Raw genomic sequence first — 18,818 nt, 5'->3', positions numbered from 1 at the left:
GCACGAGGACGACTACTACCTGCTGCACATGCACCCAGCCCTCGGCTCTTCCTGATGGGCTCCTTAGAGAAACCTGCCCCCTCGTATGCCCCCCTCCTTTACCTGGATATATAAAAAAAAAAAAAAAAAAAAAAAAAAAAAAAGCTACTGATGCTTGGGAAACACTGCCCCCTGCTGGATTAGCTTTAGTAGAGAATGCCAGTGGGGTTTTCAATGTGTTTGAATACAATTTCATTGTCTTCCCTGACAGGAAAGGCTTCCATCAGCGACGATGTTCAGAAATCGGACGTTTCCTCAACAGGTCAGGGGGTCATTGACAAAGACCACCTCGGGCCTCTTCTGCTGCAGGTGAGTCCAGTTATCCTCCTTACTCACTGTCAAGTCAACTGCCGCTTGGACAAGGGGTGACTTCCTGTCACTGCGCCACCAGGCTTTGGATGGCTTCCTGTTTGTGGTGAACCGAGAGGGCAGCATTGTGTTTGTGTCAGACAACGTGACACAGTACCTGCAGTACAAGCAGGACGAGCTCATCAATACCAGCGTCTACAACATTCTGCATGAAGAAGATAGAGAAGAATTCCACAAGAACCTGCCCAAGACCAACAGTGAGATTGAAACACGCAAAACACACGCATGCATGCACATCTGTCACACATCACATTCATCTCTCAGTCAAGCACTGGTCTTGCTCTAATGCTGCATTCGAGGAAAGTGGGAAGTCAAAGTGTGTGCGTTAATGCCCCCCATTAAAACTAAATAGCTTTCTTCATTCATAAATATTCGACATAACTTCACACGTACATGACATGACAGTATCGCCCTACATGAAAATATATGGTGAGCTACTGAAATGTATGGAATGCTTATGAAATAAATACATAAAGAAAAAAAAATTGAAAGAAGGCAAGGAGGTCAAAATGGGTTTTGAGGACAAAAGAAAATAAAAAATTGTCACTATCCGCCATTTTGGTTGTGTAATTTCGTCTCGAACGCTTTCAGGTCAGAACTGGGAAAAGCCAACTGGGATAAATCCGACTTCAACCTTCCTCAAAAGCAGCATCAGTCTTAAAAAAAAAAAAAAAAAAAAGGCTCTCTTCCCTTGGAACAAACTTGATTATTGCGCAAATGTTGTCTGTCTCATCCATTAAAACACATGCACATAAAACGTTGATATCTTAGCTGTGCTTTTGATGGATAATGTGTGCAGCCATAGTTTAATTTCTGTATGTTATGGTGAGCCCCCAACCTTTTATTTATTTATTTATTTATTTATTTTTTGTGTGTGTGTGCCACAGACCGGTTCATACAATACTGTCCTGACCATCCTTTTTGTGATTGGGGAACCACTTGCGACTGGGGTTGTTCATACTCTTTTCACTTGGGTCGTACTTGTTCGAATGAATGAATGAATCGAGAATTGTTATGTTGTCTGTTTTTGAGGACGTGCCTTGCACAACGGCTTCATTTATTCCATCTTGCTTTGGCAATACCGCCATGCAAGTGATGGTGAGGAACTCCCATCAAAATAATAATTTCATCTTTGGAAAATAATACCAAGGCATGGCTGCCCATCTAGCTGCCTGTCTAGCGGGACATTAGTTAATTGTTTACTGAAAAGGGTTTTTGCAATATAAGTAATTCATATCAGTCAATATCGATAATGATGACTGATTTTTATTTTTTTTAACCTTGTCAAAATTGGAAACGGTAATAAAACGTGTTGAAGATAAACTATAATAAAACACAATTATCCTTAGGGGGAAAAAAATCCTCATACATGCTTGTAAATTGTAGCACATTTATACAGACTTACTGCAGCCTCAATCTGCAGCCCGGGATGCCTTGAAGTTAAAGACGGGGTTTTCTTAACAAATGGTGGAATTAAAAAGGTGAAAGAAAAAGTACAGAACTATCAGGACCATGGCCATTGTGAGGAGGGTCCCGCCCTTCAATCTCTGATTGGCTGAGACCATTATACGAGTGCCCGTTGATGAACCAAAGTGAGTCTTTATGAGTCGAGGTGACATTTCCCCGCTCAATCGATTGGTTCCACGGGTGCAACCTCAGATTTTTTTTTTTTTTTCAGTTGCACTTTGTGAAATTAGGGCGCCTGCAGGGCCAAATTGGTCGCAGTCTACAACCCTGATAAGATAAAACAGTGGCAGTCAGAAAGTGCATAGTCCATGAAGATGGCCTACAGCCCAGTGTGAGAATATGTTGTCACGCGGCACAAGAAGGCACTCTATTATCGCTGTACTTAGGTTTGTGATAGACTGTGGGACTAACAGAAATCCATTGTTAACGGAGAACCTCCCCGTGTACTGACTTGTGAGTGTGTGAGCTCATATACTGTAGTTGTATTCTTGCCAGTACTGCTGCCTCAACAAGATAATTGGCTATGGTGATGTCACAAGTGTTGTAACAAAGACGTCTTAGCTACTTGAACGCTGAGTTTAAATGTTCTGACACGCATAGGTCTCAAACTCTGGTTCTTTGAGGGCCGGTGTCCTGCATGTCTTAAATCAGGGGTGTCCAAACGTTCTCACTTGAGGGCCACGTACAGAAAATCAGAAGGACGCAAGGGCCACATAATGTTATGAAGAGAAATTGTGTTTAGTCCTAAAAATTGTACAAATCATTTATTTGTGCTTTTTCATATTTAGAAAAAGGCTACAGTATATAAACCAATTTATTTGTAATATGGCAGTAGGGTTATTATAGTTTTGGAATTTTTCATTTTAGTTTTTATTTTGTTTTGAGTTTTTTTTTTTTTTTTTATTTATTTAGTTTTAATTAGTTTTCAGGGTGGTTCTGTTAGTTTTTGTATTAGTATTAGTTCTTTAATAAATGCTGAGTTTTAGTTTAGTTAGTTTCAGTATTAATTTTAGTTTTTTTAATGTGTATTACTTGTGCGCAATATTTAAAAAGCACCATGGGCGTGACGTCATTATTCCGGTTTATATCAAAAATAAATCTACTAAAAATCACATTTAAAATCAACCCCAAAGGCTCATGCATTAAATTAATTACAAAAGACTAAAACGAAGGACATTTTTGCTATAATTATAGTTAGTCTTATTTTAGTTAGTTTTGTAAACATAAAATGTAGTTTCAGTTAGTTTTCTTTTTTAAAAAGCATCTTCGTTTTTATTTTATTTCGTGAACGAAATTGTTTTTTGAATTTTAGTTTTTCCGAACTAAAATAACCTTTAATAGCACCTGTGTTTTTCGACACCTTCCCTTCTTACATTGACCATCTCCAAACATTTTTGTTTTTATTTTATTTGAACTGAGTCAAATGCCATTTTTAGCAAATGTCGCGGGCCACTAATAAATGGACGGAAATGGCCCCCGGGTCGTGGTTTGGACACCCCTGTCTTAGATGCTTTCCTCCTCACATGCGTGATTCAAATGATCAGATCACCAAGCAGCTCTGCAAAAGCCCGAAAGAGATCCTGATCATTTGAATTAGTTGTGTTGGAGGTGGGATACATCGAAAACATGCAGGACAAGTCACCTCGAGGTCTGTAGTTGGTGATTCCTGTTTTAGATGTTTCCCTCCTCCGGCACACCTGATTCAAAAGATCCATATCGTCAGGCTCCTGCAGAGCTGGCTGAGCTGATCATTTGTATCAGGTGTGTTGGAGGAGGGAAACATGTAAAACATGCATGACGGTGGCCCTCGAGGACCGGAGTTTGAAACCTGTGACATTCAGCAAGTCCCGCTATCCACACAGTCAGCGTTGGGGCTGCGTTGCCGCTCAGAAATCAAACTTGACGACCTCATCCACAGGGCAAAGTTAGAAACCAATGTTGCCCAAGTGGATACGCCTCAGTTATGGATTTTGCTCCGTCGTGCTTATCTCCTCGTCGTAATGAGGAGCTCCTGGGAAGTGTCTTGTCAGAGAACTCACAACACACCTGAGAAAGACGCCCCCGCCCTCCCCACCCCCCACTCGTTGCGAAGCAGGCAGTGTGGCGCAGCTGTCAGTCACACTCAGTGGTCCCGACAGTGTCAAACAGGCCCGAGCTTTATTCAGATCCCATGGCAGCCATCTGGAAAGTACTTACTGCTGAATAATGCACCTGTGCACGCTCCCCTCACTTCATTGAATTTCGATGCGTGCGTACGCTAAAGACGGTATTATTTGCCGTGTTTTCACGACAAAGCAATGTTTATGAAGTGTTCGCTGATGAAATGTTTGTTTGACTGCACCCGCCACGCAATTAAATTAACACTGCAGCATTACTTTAAAACAACAGAGGATCTCACCTTCCTGTACTGCTTCCCCCTTTGTCTCATCTTACCTTTCCTCCTGACTTTGTGGCCTTGTTTCACGCAGACGGCGACGGCTGCCAAATAAGCTGAATCTCACAGTTGGCCGTTTGACAACATGCTTGTGTGTGCACTCCCACCCCTCATTGTGTCTCGCTCTGCTGCTCGCCAGCGCCATTAGGCTTCCGGTGCCGTGAATGAAATGACCTCTCTCTGCACATTCCTGCGGGATGACCACTGAGCACGCCAACTATAGTTAAATACACAAAAACTCCCTGAGCTGATGTTTTTCATTTTTGAGGGCCATCATTTTTCCATATTTTCCATACCATATTATCATGATATGAAGGTCACGATACGATAATTACAACGATATTGTGGGGGGCGTTGGCGATATTCCAAAAAAGGTCACAATATTGTAAAAAAGAGCTCATACTAAAAAAAAAAAAAAAAGACAATATTGTACTTTTGAACATAACAGCAATGCATATAAACCACCTACAATCTCTAATAACAATATTGAGGCACTTACTTGCTAATGCAAGCACACATTGATCGCTTCACAAGCAAATTAGGTTCCCCTTCATCTGACAATTAGCATAGATTTTAAACATATGAGGCCAAAACATCCCTAATGAAAATTAAATTGCACTAATAAACTAGCCACTAGAGGGTGCTAGAACTGCACGAATGGAAATCAACCTCACTCTTTAACAGATGTGTTCATTTTAAATATTGTGAACATGACGACGACGATATTGTGGCAGTTTTGATATCACGATATCACGATATTGCCCTTATCGTGACATCCCGAGTCACTATGCTGGCTTAGATGAGGGAAGAAAAAAAACTTGCCCCAACAGCACACCAGCTCCATTTTTTTTTTTTTTTTTATATCCAACCCTCTTGACATATCTCCAGCCCATATCCTCCCTGCACCTGCCAGACAGAAACCTCCTGCCAACAATTCAAGGTCTCGAGACTTCACACAGACCTTGCAAGACGGTTTTTGTTTCCTCTGTGAAGTTTGCCTCCCTCTTGTCTTCTTCCTCTCCCCTATCCCGAAGGTGACCCCAGCTTTGCCTGGCTGTGCCACGCACGTGAAAGTCTGTGAGTGTAATGAGGAGTCAGGACCCTAATGAGGATAGATGACAGAGTGTACCTGGCCTCGGCTGCCACAGAGTACACTTAGTAGCGGAGGCATTGGAAATGGACACGTTAGCTACAATAATCCCGTGGTCCATTCAGCCGAGCTCTGGACGTCAGGAGAGACACCTGCTTCTCATTTGGAGTAGGGAAATGCAGATTTCAGTGCTTTCATTGCTTTCTTTTCCTGTGAGTGTTTTTGTGACGTTTGATTGCTGACCGTGAGAGTATACAATTCATGGAATTTGTTCAGTGTTGGTAGAATTCATGTTTTTGTCCTTCTCTAGTAAATGGAGTGTCGTGGGGAAACGAGGCAGTCCGCCAGAAGAGTCACACCTTCAATTGCCGAATGCTCGTCAAGTTTGGCCACGCCCATGGCGCTATGGAAGAGGGACCAGGAGGGCCACACTATGAAACCATGCAGTGTTTTGCCCTTACACAGCCAAAGGCCATGATTGAGGAGGGTGAAGGTACATCAAGAATATGTCAACTTTTTGCATGACATTATCTTTTTCAGCAACCTTTGACCACATTTCTCTCCCAGAAAGCGAAAACGTGGAAATGAGCGTGGGACATGTCTAAATTCATATGACACTTTAACTCATTAGCTCCCAAAAACGTATAAATATGTTCTATTGTAGATGTTTTAAGTGCCCCAAAGACATATTTATACGTTTTTGTTTTTTTTTACACAAGAGCATAGAGAAGGCCTTGATGCAGCCTCTCTAATGTAGAGAACGGTTGAAACAATGGTAGTAATTACAAAAACGGCCAGCAGGTGGCAACAGAGTATAAGAGATCAACCAGGGCCGTGTTAAAACAAGCTGATTTCCCCACTGTTCTAAGCAGATTTGTGAATAATGATGAAACTTAGCTACATTATAATGTTAATTGCTGCAAAACAGAAACCGATAGAAATATACTTTTTCTTCTTTTTTTTTAAAGAAGACACTCTAATCTTTATTTTGGTAGGTTCCATGTTTTCATAGCAATAGAACCCAATATTCTGTGGGCCTTGCAAAATCAGTCAAAATGCAGGAAAACACTTCAGTGAAAATGGCTGGGAGTGAATGAGTTAATATTCTTAAATAAAGTAAAAGCAAGAACTTGACTCAAATGATCAAAAGAAAAGTGTAGAAGCCTCATTAGGTGGCAGAAATCAAAAATATATGAAACCTACTACTGTTGTAGAATGACCTCAGTGAATGATAATGTGTGAAGTAGTGCCAGGAGACCAAGGCTACATGGTTAGAACGTAAGAAGGAACAAAAAATATTAAAGGGATACTTGACTCATTGAGCCATTTTCAGCAGTAAATTTGTCCAGAATGAATTTCACAACTTCATTATTTCTCATATACAATTAATACGTTTCCGCTTGCTGTCGACTGAAGATGACATCTAACCTGGCAATAGCTAGCTTGATATTGGCATTCACTCAAGGGAGTTTCTTCACAATACAAATCTGGGACTGCTCCATGGTGATTTGCTCGGGAAAGGCGGGACATTCTGTACAATGCTTCAAGCTGATTGGACGATGCTGCATCTTGTGCATGTTTTGACCAATCACGGCCACGGAGGGGAATGTCGACTTTGTTCTCGGGAGCATGAACAGTTTTACTAGCTAAAAATGCACAAAGCGCCTCTCGCTGTTCAACATTCAACAAGGAAACGGTGAGTAATTCTGCGAGAACCAAAAAAATTGCAGCGTCCATTTAAAATACAATAAGGAGTTTTTAAATGACTTTGCAAATCTTGTTGCCGAAGTCATGCTAAAATATGACTATATCCTGATTATGGGGGACTTTAATATTCATGTGTGCTGCCCTGATAAACCACTGGCTAAGGACTTTTTGAGCCTCATTGACTCATTTAATCCCATGCAGTGTGTGTCTGGTCCCACACATGAAAGAGGTCATTTGTTAGACTTGGTTCTTTACTATTGTCTCCCAGTGTCAAATCTAAAAATAATTGACAATATGATATCTGATCATATGGCTGTCTGCTATGATGTGCATTTTTATCCTACTGTTTCTGTTCCATCGGCTGCTCCTGAGTCAAGGCGTAGAATTTTTAACCCCCTCACTGCTGATCAGTTCTTTGATGCCTTTGATGAGCTTTGTATGCCCACTTCAAACACGGAAGAACTCAGCTCTTGGTTGCACTCAAGCTGCCTCAGTATACTTGATTCAGTGGCTCCATTCAAAACTGTGCGACCCAAAGTCAGACGGGAGCCCTGGTTCAATGAAAAAACGCGTGGAGCCAAATGGGAGTGCCGCAAAGCTGAACGAAGGTGGAAAAAGGACAGATTGAAGGTCTCCTACCAGCAAATTGCCACTGTTGTCAAATCCAACTTTTTTCATCTTAGACAGCTGGCTAAGGTAAAAAATCTCCTATCTCAGCAGTACCTAGAAATGGTAATCAATGCCTTTATTACACCTCGGCTGTATTATTGTAATGTACTTTATTTTGGGATCAGCCAGTCCTCCCTCCAGCGTCTCCAGCTTGTCCAAAATGCTTCTGCTCGTCTCCTTACTGGTGCCCGTAAGAGGGAACACATAACCCCTATTCTGGCCTCTCTTCACTGGCTGCTCGTGAAATTTAGAATCCACTTTAAGATTCTTCTATTTGTTTTCAAATCTCTCAATGGTCTTGCCCCACCTTATCTCGCCGAGCTCTTGCACCCCTACACACCTGCCCGGTGCTTCAGGTCAGCAGACCAGACACAATTGGAGGTACCGAGGGCTAAGCGGAGGCTTAGAGGAGATCGAGCCTTTGCTGTTGCCGGTCCCTCCCTTTGGAACGACCTTCCACTAAATATGAGGCAATCCCCCTTTTTATCCTCTTTTAAAACACGCCTTAAAACACATCTGTATTATTTGGCTTTTGGCACACCATGAGACTTGTTCTTGGTGTTTTGTGGTATGTATGAGTTTGATGTTAAGTCTACTTATTTATGTATTTATTTATCTCTTTATTCACTAATTATTATTTATTCACTTATGTAAAATGTATTAACTTGAGTTAGTTAGTTAGTTTGTTAGTTAGTTTGTTAGTTTGTTAGTTTGTTTCCCCTGGTTTCGTCACAGTTGCATATCACGCCCCAAACGCAATGTCACTCTGTGTTTGGTCATCGGTAGAAGTCAACAGGCTCGGCACAAGATGTATTCTCTGGAGTTTGTGAATTCACAAATACCACGAGAATTCATCTTGCAGAGCAGCAAGTTTAGATGACATCACCTGTGCTGAGGAAATAGGTAATGACCAAAATCACAGCTCACCTGTTTCTGGGTTTGCTCAGCAAACTGAGCCATGATTGGTCGTTAACTTTTTCCTCAGCACGTGATGTCATCTTCAGTCGACAGCAAGTGAAAAAAAAAAAAAAAACGTTTTTAAAGGTATTAATTGTACATGAAAAAAAATGAATCACATTCATCAATTCATCAATTATCACATTCATTATATACAAAAAAATGATCTTCTTTCTGTTGAAAATGGCCCTTTAAATTACTTAGATGAAAATGCATCCATTCCCATAATTATCTGAGCTATTAATTTGGAAGTATGAACCAGTCCAGCATCTGAAAAACCACCACAAAAATGTTTAGTATAAAAATATATAGCCAAAAAAAACGTAACCTCTTTCCTCTATCAGATTTGCAGTCATGTATGATCTGCGTGGCCCGTCGGGTTACAGCTATGGAGAGAACGGAGAGTTTCAATACAAGGCATGAGCTCTCAGGTGAGGACCCGCACAAAACCATTTTTTTACCAAAGACCGACTCTTGAAGTGTGACTAATTTTTGGTTGTTCTCGCACTTTTCTTCCTTCATTTGTCACTCTTTTAGGTAAACTGATCCAGATTGACCAGAACTCTCTGCGAGCATCAGTGCGTCCGGGCTGGGAGGATTTATTGAGGCGCTGCATCCAGATGTTCCTCCAGCATAGTGACGGGCAACCCTGGTCCCACAAACGCCACTATCACGAGGGTGCGTCACACGCTAGTAATCGACTGCATGCTTCAAACATATCTGTCATCGATTGAGGCTCATCGTGAATGCAAACAAATTCGAATCCTTTGAAAATACACTATTGGCTCAACTTGCGGCTTTTTCTGTGCAGCCTTTTTGCAGGGCCACGCCGAGACACCGCTGTATCGCTTCTCCCTGTCCGATGGCACGCCAGTCACAGCCCAGACAAAGAGCAAACTGTACCGTCACCCAATGAGCAACGAGCCACAAGGCTTCATCTCTACTCATCTCCTTCAGAGGTTAGACACAAAGATATATTATAAAAGAACTAGACTAAGTGCAATTTCTGGAGAAATTGCGTGGGAATGCTGAAAGCTGAATGTTCAGATGAATGCATGCGGAATGCTTATGAAGTAAATTAAAGAGAAATTGTGTAGCCATTCATAGAAGCTGAAGTAAAAGCTGAAGTAGCTTTAAAAATGGCACATAGAGCAAAGACATGAACAGTAAGAAGGCTCAACATAGCTTATATTGCATCTGCATTTTAAAAAATGAAGTCGCTGTGATGAATTACAAGTTTTTTTGTTTTGTTTTTTTCATCTGATTTCTTTCTCCAACCAGAGAACCTAATGGTTACCGCTCATCTCAGGCTGGGAACATGATGCCGAACAGCATGAGACAGCAGCCCATGGGCGGCCCCAACCCAAATGCCCAAATGAACATGAACCCCAATAGTGGGATGGTGATGGGCGGCATGGGCGGCATGAACAGGGGCTTCGGAATGAACGAGCATGGCCACATGGGCCACATGGGTCACATGGGTCAGATGGGTGGCTGCTCTGCGTACGGAGGGAGTAGTGGGGGTGGGAGTGGAGCCATGGGTAACCGCATGATGCAGATGAGTCAGATGGGACATATGAGTCAAATGAGTCCCATGAATAACCCAAGCCAAGGCATGCAACACCACCCACATCAGCCCCCGTTTCAGAGCAGCGGGGGCTTTGGGCTAAGTGGCTTGAACAGCCCTTCAGGAAGCCCTCGGATGGGCGCTCCCCAATCGGGGCTCTTAATGTCACCCCGAAATCGAGGAAGTCCAAAGATGGGCGCCAATCAGTTTTCTCCTGGAGGTGAGTGTTGATTGTTGAACGGTCTGGCGTGTCGAACATCTGTTAATGTGCCCACTTGCTTACTTGTTGTATTGTGGTTTTCTTTCAGGCATGCACTCTCCCATGGGTGGCATTTGCAGTGGTGGAGGAGGCGGTGGGAACACTACAACCTACTCCAGCAGCTCCCTTAACGCCTTACAAGCTATCAGTGAAGGAGTAGGGAACTCAATCCCCTCTACACTTATGTCTCCTTCTCCAGTCCATAAACCAGATAGCTCTCCTAGTGTCCACTCCTCTTCTTCCTCTCAGCCGAACCAAATGTCCAAACCAGGCCAAGATGGACCCAAAAGCCCAGTGGGCGTCTTGGGGCCTGGGCCTGGGCCTGGAGACCATCCCCACCCCTTGCACCATCATCAGCATCCACAGGCTGAAGGCCCGGGGGACAGACCCGACAGCCAGGCAGCTACAACACCGAAAGAGTTGGGAGACGGGGGAAGTGAGGTCCCTGCGTCAACATTGGAGCCTACGCGAAGGGCAGCAGAAAGTAAGGGTCATCGGAAATTGCTGCAATTGCTGACTTCTCCAACCGAGGAGCTCGGAATCGTTGGAAGTGGACCTTCAGTGCCTCCCGCTCCACAGCCGTCAAACAACAGTTGTACTCCGGCAGCCGCAGAAAGTAAGGACCCCGCTGGGGGCATGACTAGCCCTTCATCCACTGGGGTGTCCTCCTCTTCCTCGGTTAATGCCAATGTAAACCAGACAAGCGGGTTAGCGGGGGCGTCCGCATCGGCCAGCTGCACGGGCTCACTCCAAGAAAAGCACAAGATTCTCCACAAGCTACTCCAGAATGGCAACACACCTGATGAAGTGGCAAAGATCACAGCAGAGGCTACAGGAAAGGTGGCGTTAGGCAGCCAAGAGGGCAGTGAAGCCGGTCCGGGAGTTTCGGGTTCCGGCTTAATCACTGAGCCGAAACAGGAGCAGCTTAGCCCCAAGAAAGAGAAGACCCATGCCCTTCTCCACTATCTCCTCAACAAGGACGATTCCAAAGAGCCAGTGGACGTCAAACCTAAACTGGAGGAGCTCGATGCCAAGGGACCCTCGGGAACTGCTTGCGGTCCCCCACGTGGTGGCCTTGGTCATGTTCCTGAACATCATGAGAGCAAGATCAAGTCTGAACCACCTGATGATGTAAGTTCAGATCAAGCTTTTTGGTTGTTGTTTTTGCCGCAACTAGAATATGGATCCACCTGAAGTAGCTACTTGGACCTTGACATTATTTGTTCTACTTTTTTTTTTCCCAGTTGCATAACCTAGAGTCTATCCTGGGGGATCTTCGGGGGTCCAGCTCTGATTTTTACTCGGAACAGGCAGGAGGCGCTGGGCCAAACGACGGCAACAAACCCCAGGGTTGCCTTGATGACAGCCTTCAGGGTAAGCAATGATACCTGCTTATCAGTCACTTGATTGGTGTCCTTACAAGGGATATTTGGGCTTCCATTTCTCAACTCCGTAGTGGAACTATAATCAAGTCTTAAATGTAGTTGTATTTAATCGTGTGGTACTAAGCGGAGTGAGTGAGTGAATATTTTGTTTACTTAGCGAGTCCAGGTTTGTGTCCCGGGCCTCGAGGGCCCTTCCAAAGGGCCTTGTCCGTAGACGGGAAGCCTCCTGGTGGCCTTGGAGGAGCGGGAAGGCGCCCAATGCTTGTCAAGCAGGAGAATGTGATGGGTAGCCCAGAAGGCTACCCAGGAAGTATAGGTATGTACTGTACTTTTTTTTTTTTTCCTTGTAGAACTCTGCTAATGTGCAGTACAATGCTAAAATGTAGGGATGGGCGAGTACCGATACCAGGTATCGGTATCGGGCCGATACCAGCCCTTTTTTCAAGTACTCGAGTACTCGTGACGCAGACGAGTACAAGCGAGCGATGGCAGAGGGGGAAGACGTTAAGTGAGTCCTCCTTGCCTGTAGCTGGCGCTAGCTTGCAGCAGTTTTTCACCCAAACTTCACCGGTTTGGAAATACTTCAAAATTGTGAATCTTAAACTAAAAGAGCATTTTTGCGTTTTATTTTGAGCGTTAGGACTATTGAAGAGTGACTATTGAAGGAAAAAAAAAAAAAAAAAAAAGACTATTGAAGAGTGACTGTGCTGTTTTTTTTGTCAAAATTAAAGGAAATATATTTGTTTAAAAATATCTTTGTGATTTTTTTTATTTGTCAAAATGTACTACTGGTATTGGTGAGTACTGAGGGTCTGAGTATCGGTATCGGTCTGAAAAAAAGTGGTATCGAACATCCCTACTAAAATGAATGACCATCTATCGCGACTGAGTTTTGAGCGCATTTCATTTTGACCAGGACCTATGAATAGGGCTATGGCTGCCCAGAGATCTCCCATGGGGGCATCCGGAGACTGGGGTCTATCCCGCTCCAGTCCCAGTCCAGTAGGTTCATCCGTTCATCCCTCCATGATGCGTGCCAGCATGGAGTACAACGGGAACAAGGGAATGATGACAGGCCCCATGATGAGCCGCTCCAACAGTAACCCGGGATCCAGATCGATGTTGCAGCAGCAGCTCATGGATATGGGTATGTTGCCGTGTTCACATTGGCAATCGATTGCATCATAACCATTTGTTATTGCAGTACATATAAGTTTCCAATGTCTTATTGTGTGGTTAAGGTGGCCCCACTGACATGGTGATGAGCGTTAGCTCCTTCAGCCAGCAGGGCCAACCCAACTCTTCATGGCCAGATGCTCTAATGGGGATGGAAGGCAACAGGTGAGCGCTGCCCACCTTGTCGTTTGTATTTTGCCCTAAGAGACAAAAAAAAAAAAAACCTCATCGGTGTTTACATTTGCCACAGACGCCAGTTTGCAAACACCTTAGATGAACTTCTGGCGCCGCCCACTACCAGTGAGGGTCAGAGCGACGAGCGGGCGCTTCTGGACCAGCTGGATTCTCTTTTGAACAACACGGACGGCACCGCTTTGGAAGAGATAGACAGGGCTCTTGGCATCCCAGACCTTGTCAGTCAGGTAGGTCGCGAGAACAGATGACACCGTCTCGGAATTGGACAGACTTCGCTTTTTGTCTGTTGGTTTGAGCAAGTGAGATAAATGAGCTCAGGGAGTTTCAACGCTGCTGTATTAACAAACAGACAATTCATCAATAGGTTTGCCCAGCTCACTGTAATGCCTTTCCTGTGTGTTCCTGTAGACCCAGGGAGCAGAACAACCGCTGGAGCCTTTTACTGGACAAGAACCTTCCATGGTTCTGGAGCAGAAGCCTCTTTATGGACAAGGCTACCCCGGACCCCCCACCATGGCCATGCAGACCGGCTATGGTGGGAATCCTATGCAGGGACAACCTCAGCAAGGCGCATTTGGACCCATGCTGTCTCCAATGGGCCAAAGTAATAGTTTCCCTGGCATGGGTGGAATGGGGAGCATGGGTCACCCTCGTGCAAACATGATGAGGCCCAGGATGATTAGTGCGAACAAACCCATGAGGCTCCAGTTGCAACAGAGGCTGCAGGGACAACAGGTATGAGTCAAATCTTAACAGGTATTTTATGTCAATGCATTGTTAATATTTACATTTAAAAAAAAATCGTATGCTGATGTTTTACATGCAGATGGAAATTGGTAGGGCTGGGCGTCATTCAAATTTCCTCAATCGATTCGATTTCAATTTTTCCCGATTCACTTCAATTCAATCTGACATCAATTAGTTATGGCACATCAATTTTTCTTAAGCGTTAAGGTCATGTTAAAATATTACCGTAAATTCCAAAGTAAATTTTGCAGGGGCAGTAACTGATCAAATGATTTAGTTTATTAATGAAATTAGCACGTTATAAGCATTTAAGTTCTACACGAACATCAGCAAGGATGAGATGAAAATATTTTCATAATCTTAATTCATCCATCCATTCATTTTCTTGACCGCTTATTCCTCACAAGGGTCGCGGGGGCTGCTGGCGCCTATCTCAGCTGGCTCTGGGCAGTAGGCGGGGGACACCCTGGACTGGTTGCCAGCCAATATAATCTAATTCAATAATTGAAATATAAATTCAAAAGATTCGGAATAGTTTTTAAGTGTAATAAGTCAGGTCTTTCATAAATGTAAGAAAATACTTTTGAATTCAGGTGAACAGTAAATTTCAAGAAAACTGTAAAATACAAAAAACATGGCCTTTAAAATTATATTTTCTTGAGAATTTATGGCAAATATATAATGTAACCGATTCATGTTTTTATTTTTTATTTTTTTTATTTATTTTTTTTAACCCTAACCTTAGAAATTGTATATGAATCTTACAATTTTTTTGGTTTGAAATTGTACGATTTTTAGCATCCTTGACATCTACATGAGATTTATTTATTGATTTATTTATTTTTGAAGAGATGCTTTTTGTTTTGCTGCAATCCAAAACCTTTTTTCCTTTTTCAGTTCATGAATCAGACACGGCAGGCCATGGGTATGAAGATGGAGAACCCTGGAGGCAACCCTGGCATGAGGCCTGCTATGCAGGCAGGCATGGCTGGGCAGGTAGATAAAAGTAGACTTTACTTGTCCACATTCTTACCCTCCTTGTACTCGGACTTCCTCAGATGCTGTGGAAATTGTTCTGCCGGCAGGGTTTCCTGAATGCTCAGATGATGGCTCAGCGCAGCAGGGAGATGCAGATGAGAAGGCAGCGCATGATGATGCTGATGCAACAGCAGCAACAGGCGGCCGCAGGTGGATTCAGCCCCCCGCCTAACGTCACGGCTCCCGGCGGCATGGACAACAGTGTGGGAGGACCCAACATGGGTCAGCCTGCTCCGCAGCAGTTTGCTTACGGAGGGAATTACGGTGAGTTCACTGGTGCAGTAGAACAATACTGCCCCCTGGTTGTGAGTCTCTGAAGTGTAGCAGGTGAGAGAACAGTAAATGTTTATTGCAGGGAATATGTTAGCAAGACCATATAATAATATTTATATACAGTGGAGCCTTGAGATATGAATTCGGGTTATGTGACCATGCTTGTAACATAAAACACTCAAATCACCTTTTTCATTGAAGTTAATGGAGATGCCATTTATCTGTTTCAGCCTCCCCAACCCTAAAAATGTTTTTGTTTTTTTTCATAAAGAAAATTAGCACTCTATAATATTGAACTTTGTGAATAAATCAATAATATACTTAAATAAAATATCGTACTTAATAGAATGTAAAGTATTAAACCATTTATGCATGTTCTAATGTGCCCACCATAGCCACCGAGAGGAAGTATAATAAAGTCTTGAAGGCAAATGTAGAATAATAGTATTAATATTACTATTATTGTATTTGATTCAAAATGCTTTAATATTAGTAGTTTTTCATTGAGGATAAAGAATATACAATAATATCCGTGCTTCTAAAACTGAATACTGTTGCTACCCGTTAGCATGGTGTTCTGCATTGTGTATTAGCATTAAAATCAGCAGATTTTTCCCAAATTGTAACGACACAAAGTGTAATTCTCTTGCTTTTATGTTTAGTTTGACAGTAAACTTCAATTGGGAGTGGCATTAAAGAGCATGAAGCCTCTTTATGGTGAATTTTCTAAGTATTTGCCAAACGTCTCTTTATTATGAAGTAAGTCGAACTGAATTCATTTGTCTGACGTTTGCGCTCACAAGTTAAAGTAAAAAACAAGCCGAATGACAGCTTGTAAAAAAAAAAAAAAAAAAAAAACGTTATTAACGCATTGTAAATGCATTACAGTGTTCCCTTGTTTTCCGCTGGGATTAGGTTAAAAAAAAAAAAAATACCCGTAATAAATGAAATCCGAGAAGTAGCTAGCTTTATCTTTTACATTTATTATGCATGTTTTAAGGCGCTAAAAAAAAAAAAAACACACCAGACAATTTACACACTTTTCTCATTGAGGCATTTACATTTTCTCACATTTCTCTTTTGTTTCAACATGTGTTCAAACGTTTATAAATTTTATAAAATAGGTACATTACTGTAAAAAGTTAATGCAAAATAGCACTAAAAAATGTGTTACAGTGAGACCGCGAAAAGTGAACCGAATTATCGGGAGGGAAGACTGAACACTTAAAAAAAATAGTAATTAAAAAAAAAACAGAAAAGATAAAATGAATCACAAATATCGTGAACCCAAAGCAAATTCACAGTTCAGCATTTGCAAATTCACCTACTAGCTTCTTTTTGGGGAACTCCATCCTAAAATTCACTAATTTACTGTTTTTGTACTTAGGCCAAAGTAATAACAGTAACGCCTTGTTGGCATCTTGGGAACAAGGAAACCAGTTCAACTGAATTGAGAGCTTAAATTAGAGCAAAAAAAAAAAGAAAAAGATTTGGAAACAATTACAAACCCTTTCAGTTACATGTGAATTTTTGCTATTGCAACAAGGTTTGGTCCATATCACCTTTGACTAACAATGCATATATCTTATGCATGTATGTCTAATAAAAATCTATTATCGAAATAAACTCAAAGACATAAGCAGTGGCGTGAATGATGAACTGCAATCAGGGCAACAGGTTGACACGATGTATTTGTTTATCATTCAGGTATGAGCCAGCAGGGGGAGCCCTCATTTGGCCCATCTGTTGCCAACAGTCCACCGAACGCCATGATGGCGGGCCGCCTGGGGCCTCAAAACGCCATGATGCAACAACACCAACAGGGCGCTCCCATGTACCAGGGCACGGAAATGAAGGGCTGGTCACAAGGAGGCATGGGACGCAGCAGGTGCGCAAAAGGCCCGCCTCACTTGACGGATGTTTTTGATCTTGCAGGTTTCCCGCGGGGTCTAAAAGAAGTCTAAAATTCAGAAAGTTACATTTTAGGCCTAAAATGTCTTAAAAACAGCCATATTTTCATCCTTGGTCTAAAATTTAATTTACCCAAGTCTAAAATTCTTACATCCCGAGAAGTGTCTGCTCTGTAGAAAGAAAAAGAACAAAAAATGTGCGTGTTGCGTTGTTTCTATTATTTGGAGACATTTGAGGGGGTGCGTTTGCATCGTAGTTCAATGTAGTTCGGGCGGGCGGGAGCGAAGGTACGTGGGGCTGTGTAAATGAGATGTCTTGTGAGATGTGACGCGCCGCGGCTTGTTTTGCGCGAGATACAACAACAGGAGGGGGAGGAATTATCGTTGTTGCTGTCTACGGACATAACGAGAGCTCAACGTGTCAAGCTAACACTACCGGGACAAAAACAAACAGGCAGGGTGGTGAACAACGAACTTGTATGTATTCACTTTTTTGTTTTTGTGACATTTGTTGAACTGTGTACCAAAACAAAAGAAGACATCACTATTGATATTAGCCAAAGCATCATGAGCACAGTGGTGGCCAGTTAATTGCGATGCTGAAACTTTTTTTTTTTTTCTGAGAGGACTTTTGCCATAATGTAACTAGGCTGCGATAAGTGAGGCAAAGCAAAGCCCCTATCTCCGGTGTGTGCGAATGTCAATGAAGCGGCCGCGTCCACAGGTGTGAACACACTGTACAGCTCTGGCAATGAAACGCTCGCGAGTCAAGCTAATCGAAACATTTGTTTTGTTTTCATTTCCTTTATTTAACCAGGCAAGAAACTCATTGAAAGTCACAATCGCTAATCCAAGAGTGATCTGATCACAGGCTTACAAAGTCCCTTCAGAGAGGGAAACTTGACGATGTTCGATGTTTGATATTCGCTCCTACCGTCTATATTAGGGAGCGTCTACAAATTTCGTTCTCCAGGGTGAAGTGTCATTAAATCGCCATAAAGATTGTATTTTTTTATTTTTATTTTGATTGCTGTAGTAGCTGGCAGTTATAAGGAACTACCTACTACAGCGCCGATATTTATCATATCTCATATTTTGGGCAAATTTGGGATATTTAAAGGACAAAATGACCATAAACGTCCAAAAATATTCACACCTTTTTTTTAGGGGTCTTCGGTCGGTCGTGAAGTTGGTCTAAAATTTTTCTCATATTGGTCTAAAAAGGTCTTTTAAAAAAAAAAAAAGGTCTAAAATTTCACTGAGTGATTCCTGCAAGAACCCTGTCTTGACATCCCGTCTGCTCTCGTACCAGTTCGTACCCGCCGCAGCCGTTCGGCCAGCAAGTGCCTCCAGGACAGCAGCAGTTCGGGCAGCAGGGAAATCCCGGCCAGTACGGGGGCATGGTGATGAACGGCGGCATGGCGACCAGTGGCGGTCACATGGGGCAGATGGGCGGGCAGATGGGCATGAATCCAATGATGATGGGACGCATGATGGGGCAAGATCAGGTCGGTGCACAACGCCAAATGATGGATT

At 42.8% G+C, this 18,818-nt stretch overlaps 1 protein-coding gene across 4 annotated transcripts in view; it reads left to right on the top strand.

Moving 5' to 3' along the window:
• Positions 1 to 18,818, top strand: part of LOC144013604 (nuclear receptor coactivator 3-like) — a 70,088-nt gene that overhangs the window by 47,860 nt on the left and 3,410 nt on the right. For 3 of the 4 annotated variants that reach the window (XM_077512675.1, XM_077512676.1, XM_077512677.1), the window contains exons 4-21: positions 251 to 348; positions 431 to 605; positions 5,710 to 5,892; positions 9,077 to 9,163; positions 9,270 to 9,410; positions 9,544 to 9,691; positions 10,014 to 10,519; positions 10,608 to 11,689; positions 11,803 to 11,932; positions 12,101 to 12,259; positions 12,860 to 13,090; positions 13,185 to 13,284; positions 13,370 to 13,541; positions 13,723 to 14,049; positions 14,959 to 15,057; positions 15,147 to 15,363; positions 17,080 to 17,260; positions 18,595 to 18,790. In XM_077512675.1, the coding sequence (XP_077368801.1) occupies positions 251 to 348; positions 431 to 605; positions 5,710 to 5,892; positions 9,077 to 9,163; positions 9,270 to 9,410; positions 9,544 to 9,691; positions 10,014 to 10,519; positions 10,608 to 11,689; positions 11,803 to 11,932; positions 12,101 to 12,259; positions 12,860 to 13,090; positions 13,185 to 13,284; positions 13,370 to 13,541; positions 13,723 to 14,049; positions 14,959 to 15,057; positions 15,147 to 15,363; positions 17,080 to 17,260; positions 18,595 to 18,790 (4,232 nt within the window). Of the gene's footprint in view, positions 1 to 250; positions 349 to 430; positions 606 to 5,709; positions 5,893 to 7,632; positions 7,803 to 9,076; positions 9,164 to 9,269; positions 9,411 to 9,543; positions 9,692 to 10,013; positions 10,520 to 10,607; positions 11,690 to 11,802; positions 11,933 to 12,100; positions 12,260 to 12,859; positions 13,091 to 13,184; positions 13,285 to 13,369; positions 13,542 to 13,722; positions 14,050 to 14,958; positions 15,058 to 15,146; positions 15,364 to 17,079; positions 17,261 to 18,594; positions 18,791 to 18,818 lie in introns of those variants that run through there. The other variant, XM_077512678.1, reaches the window with a different exon arrangement.

Source organism: Festucalex cinctus, chromosome 2 (assembly GCF_051991245.1).
Source record: "Festucalex cinctus isolate MCC-2025b chromosome 2, RoL_Fcin_1.0, whole genome shotgun sequence".
Taxonomy (NCBI): domain Eukaryota; kingdom Metazoa; phylum Chordata; class Actinopteri; order Syngnathiformes; family Syngnathidae; genus Festucalex; species Festucalex cinctus.
The sequence above is the reverse complement of the archived record's forward strand: the minus strand, read 5'-3'. Positions and strand labels throughout refer to the sequence as shown.